Source organism: Callorhinus ursinus, unplaced genomic scaffold (assembly GCF_003265705.2).
Source record: "Callorhinus ursinus isolate GAN/ISIS: 27379988/994484 unplaced genomic scaffold, GSC_fseal_2.0 scaffold83, whole genome shotgun sequence".
NCBI lineage: Eukaryota > Metazoa > Chordata > Mammalia > Carnivora > Otariidae > Callorhinus > Callorhinus ursinus.
In genome coordinates this window covers 2371468-2381260 of record NW_027397145.1, presented here as the reverse complement: position 1 = coordinate 2381260, position 9793 = coordinate 2371468, and the positions used below count along the sequence as shown (strand labels likewise).

The window sequence follows — 9793 nt, the reverse complement described above, 5'->3', positions numbered from 1 at the left end:
TGACAGAGAGAGACACAGCGAGAGAGGGAACACACAAGTGGGGGAGTGGGAGAGGGAGAAGCAGGCTTCCTGTGGAGCAGGCAGCCTGATGCGGGGCTCGATCCCAGGACCCCGGGACCATGACCCGAGCCGAAGGCAGACGCTTAACGACTGAGCCACCCAGGTGCCCCTAAAGGATGCTTCAATTATATCAACTTTATAATGAGACAAATCAGAGGCACTCCCCCTCATCCCACACCATCCCGTTTCAGACAGTTTATATAAGAAACCCACGTCAAATACCTTCAGTCATTCCACCAGATAGTGTTTTTATTCCCAGATTCTGTAATCATTAAAAAAGCAATCTTCGGGGGCTGGGGGATGGGTTAGCCCAGTGATGGGTATTAAAAAGGGCATGTTCTGCATGGAGCACTGGGTGTTATATGCAATGAATCATGGAACACTACATCAAAAACTAATGATGTATGGTGATTAACATAATTAAAAAAAAGAAAAAAACAATCTTCAACTTGTGAAATAACATTTATTTATAGAGCAGTTACAAAAGGCTTAATTTAGTTACATCTCAATCAAGCCTAAGAAACAAAGAAGTGAGCAACATTTACAGCATAACTCCAAATCTCAGCTTTCCCCGTTTTATATTATGTCCACAGACACCTTTGACTCCTTGGTTGTGAGTTAACATTTTTCTTAGTAGAAAAGACAACAGAAAACTGGTAAACAAGTACTGGGATCTTCTCTGAGTCTCAATAAGAGGTCCCAAATCCAGAAAAGGTCAGGACAGCAGCTCCTGGTTAACAGAAGAGGTTTTCCATCATCCACAGGGTTGGCTGGTTCTCATTCCAAACTATTTAAGTCTCTTCTTTTGTCTAACCAAATATTCAGCACCTATAGTCAAGGCAGATAGCAAGGTATGAATCTTAAAAACTATAGAGATTTGAATGCAATTTTCTTCTTCTGCAATGAGGTTTGATTATGCTTTTTTTCCTTTTAAGTATGGTCCTGCCCAGAAAAGAAACCCACAAATGTCACCTTCTGGCTCCACGTCTTACCCCTGTAGATGGGACAGTGTGAACATACATTAATATCAACAGGTGTAGCAACCAAAAAATGGATAATGATTCCAGCCTTTGGTCTGCATGTTTAGCCCTGTGACTTGAGGCACTGGAAGCAGGAGCTCCAGTTATTTATCTATCCCCAGCTCTCTTGAGACTTCTCTGCTGCCTGTCTTCCTACACTACTTTACTTCGCTATCTATGAAAGCTGGTCCTACAGAGACTTAGAGTTTTCCAAAGCAGTAGGTACAACGTCAATACCTCAGGGCCCTTAGCCACCTCTAAACATAAACTCTGAGAACACAAGGTCGCTTTAACATGACTCTTACTCTCACAGATTTTCTAAAATCAGATTCTAGAGGCTGTACTCCTTTTTCCTTACAGCTCTCTACATACAGTACCTGAATCTGCTCCAAGACTTCTCGCTCCATCTCCACAGCCATATGGTACACGTGATGATCAGAGTCATTGTACATCACAGCATTCTGGAACATCAGCATCAGGTCCCGCTGGAACTGAGCCATGGTGCGAATCCGTCCCTTAGACAGATTCCTTTTCAAGCTAGTTAAGTCCATGGGTCTGCAGGTGGCCAAGAGAAACCACAGGAAATCAAACCTTTATGTGGGACCCAACATGCTCTCTTGGAGAACCAGCTCTTAATTCCCATCAGATAATAAAATAGCAACAGCAGCTAACATTTGATTTTTTACAATAGGCCAAGCGCTTACCTTGCCAAGTACAAGGTACTTCCTATATTAATTCACTTCATCCTCTCAGTAAACCTATAAGCTAGGTACCTTATTATCACCAACCAGCAGTGGGTAACCAACGCTAAAGAGGTTAAGTACTTGTTCAAAGTCACACAGCTTGGATTCCAATTTAGAGGTAGCCTGACTCTGGAGCCCACAAACCCAGCCACTATAGGAGGGGTGCTGGCCCCACATACCAAAGTTGCAAAGAGCTCCAATGATTAGTCTGTCACAGAGGAGTTACTGACTGTTCACCATGTGTAGTCATATACTAGTTGTTTAATCTGCTTCTCTTACTATATAATCAAAAGCTAAGAATTTTTTTCTCCTTTTGTGGAGATGAAGAGTGTGAATCAAGTGAATGTTTAGATAAATAACTATTTGATGAGACACAGAGAGTGGGTATATAAGGGGAAGACACAGCAGTGTAGAAAGAGGACTGAACTAGTAGGTTAAGAATCTGGGGTTTAGTTCTAGCTCTGCTATTCACTGTTGATCACCCGAAGTCATAAGCACCTCTGAGCCTTACTTTCCTCACGTATAGAATGAAGGAGTCTGTCTGCAAAGGTCCTTTCCTGATCTTTTACACTCTATTAACACACTGGCTTATGACAGCATTTTAGATGAATTATGCTATAAAAATCCAAAATAGTGCTATCAACCAGTGTTTGTAACAACCATCTGGATTACCATCTTTGCCTTAGCATACCTATAATGGTTTTTTTTTTAATTTTTTTATTATGTTATGTTAATCACGTTACACCGTTAGTTCTTGATGTAGTGATCACTGAGTCACTGTTTGTGCATAACACCCAGTGCTCCATGACCTATAATGGTCTGATGAATATAGTGTTCGTTTTAAAGTTTTGCTCCAAAAGAACAGTATCAAAACTATCAAAGGCTACATAAGATTATGACGAATGGATATTACTTAAAAATCAATACTAAAAAAGAAAAAAGCCTATTACACCCTTTTGTTCCCTGTATTCCTTCTCAAATGAAGACCAAGCTTATCATAACTTCACAAACTTGCTCAGATGTAAAATACATCCTGCGTTTGTAAGTAATGCAATAAAATAAAGAAATGATCAGGGTGCCTGGCTGACTCGGTGGCGCATATGACGCTTGATCTCGGGGTTGTGAGTTCAAGCCCCATGTTGGGTGTAGAGATGACTTAAAAACAAAATCTTTATTTTTTTAAAGAAAGAAATGATCTAATAGACCAGAAATAAAGTATGAGAAGACAGATACAAAAGCAACCAACCTTTTCTGACCCCTTTTCCACTGACCTTTTCACCACATCCTTGTATCCTGGGGCCTGCCTTTCTGACACAGGCTTCAGAAAAGGATTGCTGAACCTGTTAAGGGACAATCTCTGAGAGGATAAAGAAACTCTGGAAAGTCATTATAAATGAAAAGAGTGGCTGTGAAGGCCAAGAGTGGCTTGGATACCTACCTGTGACTGGCCACCATCTTCCAGACTGGCAGGAGAGTCTTCTTAAATAACAAGTGATCCTGAACAGGGTGACTCTGGCCTAGATCAGACCTATGGGATGAAACGGACAGAAAGGAAACAGTAACTTCACACATGGTATTCTGTCTCTCCCAGGTAGGTAAAGAGATTTTCTCAATATATAGTGCTCCTTTTTTTTTTTTTTTTTTTTTTAAAGATTTTATTTATTTATTGGACAGAGAGAGATAGCGAGAGCAGGAACACAAGCAGGGGGAGTGGGAGAGGGAGAAGCAGGCCTCCTGCTGAGCAGGGAGCCCGATGTGGGACTCGATCCCAGGACCCTGGGATCATGACCTGAGCCGAAGGCAGACGCTTAACGACTGAGCCACCCAGGCGCCCTATAGTGCTCCTTCTTAATATGGGAAGGAACTAACACCAGAAATTAAAACATATTGAATGCTTCCATAAGAGACCCCAAACTCTACAAATATTCTCTTACTGGTCACTGTTACCTTATGAAGTAGTTACTTTCTACTACCAATCTACAATTGCTTCTGTCTTTTGGGCTCTTGCTGATTTGCTCTTCAGCACTTGTGACTCTAAAAAACTGGTGTATGAAAGTAGTCTTTGTTCACTGATGCTTCCCAAGTGCCTGGCACATAGTAAGGGCTCAAATATTTCACAGTATTAAGTATTTCAAAAATGAATCTGGTCCTACATTTATGCAGAAACATGCCACATTAATAAGTATTTCTCCTACATTTCCTGAGAAGGAAATACTTGGTTTCACATCTTAGGGAATTCTCTTATGTTTCATGTGAATGCTACATAATTTACATATTTCTCCTTTTCAGTAAGAAAATACCTAAGAAAAATTCATTTTTCCTCATGGCCCTTTCTTCTCTGGGCTAAATTGTCTAGTTTTTTTTTCTTCCAGGTGCTACTGTCCAATGTTTTATTTCATCTTATAATCTTCCCAGGTGACAAGTTTTCTCTTTACTCCAAAGTTTAACATTATGTTGTACTTCCCACACCTAATGTTTTACACTCTCTGTGTGCTTTATGTACCATACTGTGTGTGTCCATTTGAGCACAACTCACATCCCATTTTATCTTTCTACAAGTTGAGCAATTCCAAACAACTATCCAGTTTCAGGATATAGTATCTCATCTGCATCTATATTATATACACAAAAATCAACTTGTCCTTAAATCCAGAACCCTATCAGAACAAGGCATTTAAAGACCAAAACAAACCTCTTCCTTTGTTTCTGGTCAGTTGACAAGAATGAATAATATAGTTCCTTGGTACCAGGGTATTTTTGTTCATACAACCACACAACAGGTATTAAGTTTCCATTATATGAAAGGTACTGCCTTAGATTTTGTAACCTCATAATCGATCACTTTTGAAATATTTTAAGAAATAATCCCTAGCTTACCTTTATTTCTACCTATTTGGAAATGCATGCCAAGCAACTACAAGTAAAAATGTGGGAATGGAAAGGACCTGCAGGCTCAGAGTGGCGCTCCACATGCTCTACTCCTATTTTTCCTAAGGTTAGTACCAACTAAGGGAGAACCAAGAAAAGAGGAGCCTGGAGAATGTCTATCTTTCAAAGGAGTTTTAAGCTTGCCTGATTATAACATACGAACTCAGCTTTCTATCCTCCCCTTAAGCCATCTGGCCAAGGAAACTCAATTACTATTATCTATTGCTTTCTAATAAATATTCCATGTTTATCCTAAATCCTAAAACAAGAGTGTGGATTTTGCCATTCAAGGTACTAAAATGTCATGAGATAAAATGTCCCAGATTAGAGATTTCCTATTTTTTGGATAGTCATCATATGCCTGCCCTCTGCTCATACTTACACAGAGAGTTACAGAAAAGCAAAGGAAGCAATTCTTCAACAACCTAGGTATTAAGCTGTGTTCTACCTGCATAACAAAATTTTGAAATCTGCTACTTAAAAAACAACACTTCATGCTATCTTCTCTCAGTAGATAGATACAAGACCAGGCCCAGAAAAGGAACTGTTTATTACCATAACAAAAACAACTTTTTTTTTTCTGATTTAAAAAGAAATTCCCTTTACTAAAAAAAATTAAGATTCCAAGGTGTGCCCTTTAGCTTCATAATTATTTATAAGAAGATAATTATATAAACAATTTCCCAGGATCTGTGAAAAAGAAACAAAGGAGATCAAAAGTTCAAAATATTTTTTAATTTCAAGTTATAAGGAGCTATTTTAGTATTTTTGAAAGAATTACAGTTTCAGTATTAGACTTGAGGGACAATCTGAATGAGCAATGTTTCCTGAATAAATATAGTAATTAAAGAGAAAGGTTATTGAGGCACCTAGGTGGCGCAGTCGGTTAAGTGTCCGACTCTTGGTTTTGGCTCCATTTGTGATCTCAGGGTTGTGAGACCAAGCCCTACATCAGGCTCTGTGCTGAGTGCAGTTTGCTAACGTTTCTCTCTCCCTCTCCCTTTGACCCTCCCTGCTTCACACACGCTCTCTCGCTCTCTCTCTTAAATAAATAAATCTTAAAAAAAAATAGAGAAAGGTTATTTATGAAAGAGATTCTCAATGTTGATGAAACAGATTTTTTTTTAAAAGATTTTATTTATTTATTTAAGAGAGAGAGAGAATGAGACATAGAAAGCACTAGAGGGAAGAGGGTCAGAGGGAGAAGCAGACTCCCCGCTGAGCAGGAAGCCCGATGCGGGACTCGATCCCAGGACTCCAGGATCATGACCTGAGCCGAAGGCAGTCGCTTAACCAACTGAGCCACCCAGGCGCCCTGAAACAGATTTTTTTAAAAGTAGGCTCTATGCCTAACATGGGGCTCAAACTTACAACCCCAAGATCAAGAGTCATACACTTTACTGATTGAGCCAGGCAGATGCCTGAAACAGATTTGTTTTATAAGAGGAAAACATAAGACTTCTATTTATACAATAAAACTCTATTTAATTCTACTTCTAGGGTTTTCCAATTTTAATTTCCTTTTATTAATTTATAAAAGTAATCCATGTTCATGGTAATGAATTCAAATAGGGATAAACAGAAATAAAAGTTTGAATCTTAACAACCTTGGATAAAAATCCATACTTACAACTTTGAAGAGGTAGCACAGCTGAAAAGGGTATCCAACAGAGGAGTCTCCGGAATGCTGAAGCCATCATCACACTCACCTGAAGAGGGCTGGTCTCCCATCTCTGACACATACCCTTCACCCTGGTCCTCCTCTTCGGATTCTTGCTGAACCTCCCCCTGGGAATGCCAGGAAACAAAGAGAACGTTAGGAAGAGATTTACTATCTGCAAGGTAATTTTACTTGCATGGGGTAAGTCAAGGCTGACTTTAAGGTAGAAAGGCTCAAGGTGACTTAACTAGACCTTAGTCAATGAATTCTTGGTAACAATTTGGCTGGAGAACTGTGGTTCTGTACCCCTAGAAAAAAATAAAAAGAGCAATATACTAATTTCTAGATGGACGCTGTATTCTTTTAAAACTGTATGATTTGTGGCCCTGGAGTTGCTGGTCTAATATTCATCATAATGATATTCTAAATTTTATTGATTGCTCACTGTGAGCCAGGCACTAAGCAAAGTGCTTTACATGAAATGTCTCACTTAAATTTCACAGAAAACCTAACGTAGAGAGAGCACTACTATTCCCTTTACAGCAGAAAAAACTGAGGTTCTAAGATGTTTACTGACACACCTAAGGTCACACAGTTAAGTGGTGTTGAAACCTGGATTTGCACCCAGGGAGACAAACTCTCTGGGGTTAGCCTATGTGCAGTAACTACTGTGTTCTGCCTCCCTGGGCAGAGGACCAATCAGCCAGCTGGTTTAAGTTACTCACCTCTTCACTCTCCCTGGATAGTCGCTGAATTGCACAAATATCTGAGGGAGCTGGAGCCACCTCTGGCCTTCCATTTTCTCCCAGTGACTTCTCAGCTACCAAGGGTTCTACCCTTGCTGAAGGCTGTTCAGGCTCTCTGCATGACTCTTCTCCTTCAGTAGCTTCCATTTCCCTTCCCTTTTGTTGTCTGGTACCAGATGAAAGACAGCAACCTTCACTTGATTCTTTGCTGCTAATGCACAATGGCTCCATTAAATAAGCTACCTGCAATCATAGTATGAATAGGAACACCAGTAGAAACCATTATCTACATATCAATAATGTTACCTGATTACACTGCCACTATGACTGTTTGAGATGCAAACAGATTAACTCATCATTCTATCATTTAAAATGTGTAAAATAGGGGTGCCTGGGTGGCTCAGTCATTAAGTGTCTGCCTTCGGCTCAGGTCATGATCCCAGGGTGCTGGGATCCAGCCCCGCATCGGGCTCCCTGCTCAGAGGGAAGCCTGCATCTTCCTCTCCCACTCCCCCTGCTTGTGTTCCCTCCCTTGCTGTGTCTCTGTCAAATAAATAAAATCTTAAAAAAAAATAAAATGTATAAAATAGGGGTGCCTGGGAGGCTCAGTCGGTTGGGCGTCTGCCTTCGGCTCAGGTCATGATCCCAGGGTCCTGGGATTGAGCCCCACGTCGGGCTCCCTGCTCAATGAGGAACCTGCTTCTCCCTCTCCCTCTGCCTGCCACGCCCCCTGCTTGTGCTCTCTAATAAATAAAATCTTTTTAAAAAATAAATAAAATGTATAAAATAACTCAGATACCCAGATACTGAACTAGTTGCTAGGAACCTAATAGTAAACAAGATAGACATGGTTCTTGCCTCTTCAAAGAGCTTGTGCTCTAATTTTTCATGTCAAGTGTCAACTCTGATCAAATTGGGAATGGCAGTCTAGAAAACTGCTGAAAATTTTGTCCGCCACAGACGATGCAGAAAGAATTGGCAACACCATAAAATGGATTCTTGCTGATCTTAACCTAGGTTCTTCTGAATGTGTGAAGGTGCCACGTAAATATAGTGTCCAATTCAGTTTATTTCTGGCCTTCAACCCTAAACCAGGGTAGTAAGGACACTGTAAAATATTGCCTTGAAGTCATAATGTTATAACCCTCAAAAAGTTCAGGTGTCACCTCCCATGACTCCGAAAAATGAATTGCAAGAGATATTCATAAGGCAGTCCTGCATACGGAAATTCCACTTCCTATGACCTTGGGCTCCTAATGACTGGGATCTTAGAACATTCGGTCAGAAAGCACATATTCAGCACATATTGTGTATTAGCACCAAGCGCTAGAGTCGTAACAATTAACTTAGTTCCTGCCACTGTGGAGCTTGCATTGTAGTAAACAATATTAAGAGTGGTAGAGGGGTGCCTGGGTGGCTGTCGTTAAGCGTCTGCCTTCGGCTCAGGTCATGGTCCCAGGGTCCTGGGATCGAGCCCTGCATCAGGCTCCCTGCTCGGCAGGAAGCCTGCTTCTCCCTCTCCCACTCCCCCTGCTTGTGTTCCCTCTCTCGCTGTCAAATAAATAAATAAAATCTTTAAAAAAAAAAGTGGTAGAAATATGTATGGGCAAGTATTCTCTTAGAAAGTTGAGACTCTTTCAACTTTGGAAACAATGGTTCCCCATTACCTCAGAGAGAAAGTGGAGGAGATTCTGATGGCTGACTTGTTCTGCCTCTTCCTGAGATTCCTCACTGCCTCCGTCCCCCACAAGCAGCTCACTAGGTTCTCTCCCTGGGCTGCTTTCCTCTAGTTCCTCAGCCCCTGGCGCCTCAGTTTCTCTCCAGCTGCCCACATCAAGATCCAGACTGGAATCCCATGAGCTGAAGAGGGACCTGCAGTTGTTGCTCAGCTCAGAGTCATTGGGATAGTCTTGCTCCGAATTGAACCAAACCCACTCATGCCCCATCTGTAAATACACAGAAAAATGCATTAAATTCACTCATACCACTACTTCTAAGGCATTTTCATCTCCAAACTTCAGTGGAATGATAAGGGATCAAAAACTTCTTTCTACTCACCATGACAAAGAATAAAAGCTAGGTGAAGGGAGACATCAGGAGATGAAATGTTTGTCATTAGGAATAAAACGAAAAAGCCCCATGTCAAACAGTGTAACGTATTACCCAGTAATTTTTTTCTTGGGTTTCCTCATACTCCAAAAGAAAGGAACAGGAGCATAGCTAGTTGAACAGAATTCCTCTATCCCAAAATCATCCTTAAACTCAACTGGAAGACAATACATTTGAGGGATAAGAGATATTTTGCTCAGTGTAGACATTTTTAATCTACCAACCACTGAATCCTCAAAACATACTTTAAAATTATCTGTGGCATTCTTCTGGTCATATCCAACTCACTTCAAAAAAGGACTACAGTATCAAGTTTTAAAAGTATCTTCCCTTCCTCTCATTACACTACACTATCCTGGTTTTCTTACCCCTTTCTCCTCTCCCCCCCCCCCTTTTTTTTTTAAGTAGGCTCCATGCCCAGCATGGAGCCCAGCGTGGGACTCGAACTCATGACCCTGAGATCAAGACCTGAGCTGAATTGAACTCTTAACTGACTGAGCCACCCAGGCACCCCACTCCTCTCTTTTA

At 40.9% G+C, this 9793-nt stretch overlaps 1 protein-coding gene across 1 annotated transcript; it reads right to left on the bottom strand.

The window, feature by feature from the left end:
* Positions 1 to 503: 503 nt before the first annotated feature.
* Positions 504 to 9605, bottom strand: LOC112808926 (bromodomain-containing protein 8-like). The gene is made up of 7 exons (XM_025852203.2): positions 8824 to 9605; positions 7136 to 7399; positions 6381 to 6538; positions 3261 to 3350; positions 3094 to 3162; positions 1457 to 1634; positions 504 to 888 (listed from the first exon to the last, which is right to left on the bottom strand). The coding sequence occupies exons 1-7, from the start codon at positions 9124 to 9126 to the stop codon at positions 838 to 840; spliced, it is 1113 nt and encodes a 370-aa protein (XP_025707988.1). The 5' UTR covers positions 9127 to 9605; the 3' UTR covers positions 504 to 837.
* Between the last annotated feature and the right edge of the window lie 188 nt (positions 9606 to 9793).

Bases quoted from the DNA above. Each gene is read 5' to 3' on its own strand.
- LOC112808926 (XM_025852203.2), bottom strand. From the start codon at position 9,126: ATGCATTTTTCTGTGTATTTACAGATGGGGCATGAGTGGGTTTGGTTC. The intron at 7,400-8,823 runs GTAATGGGGAAC...CTATGATTGCAG, and splicing joins TCCTCCACTTTCTCTCTGAG to GTAGCTTATTTAATGGAGCC. The intron at 3,163-3,260 runs GTAGGTATCCAA...GTCCCTTAACAG, and splicing joins AAGATGGTGGCCAGTCACAG to GTTCAGCAATCCTTTTCTGA.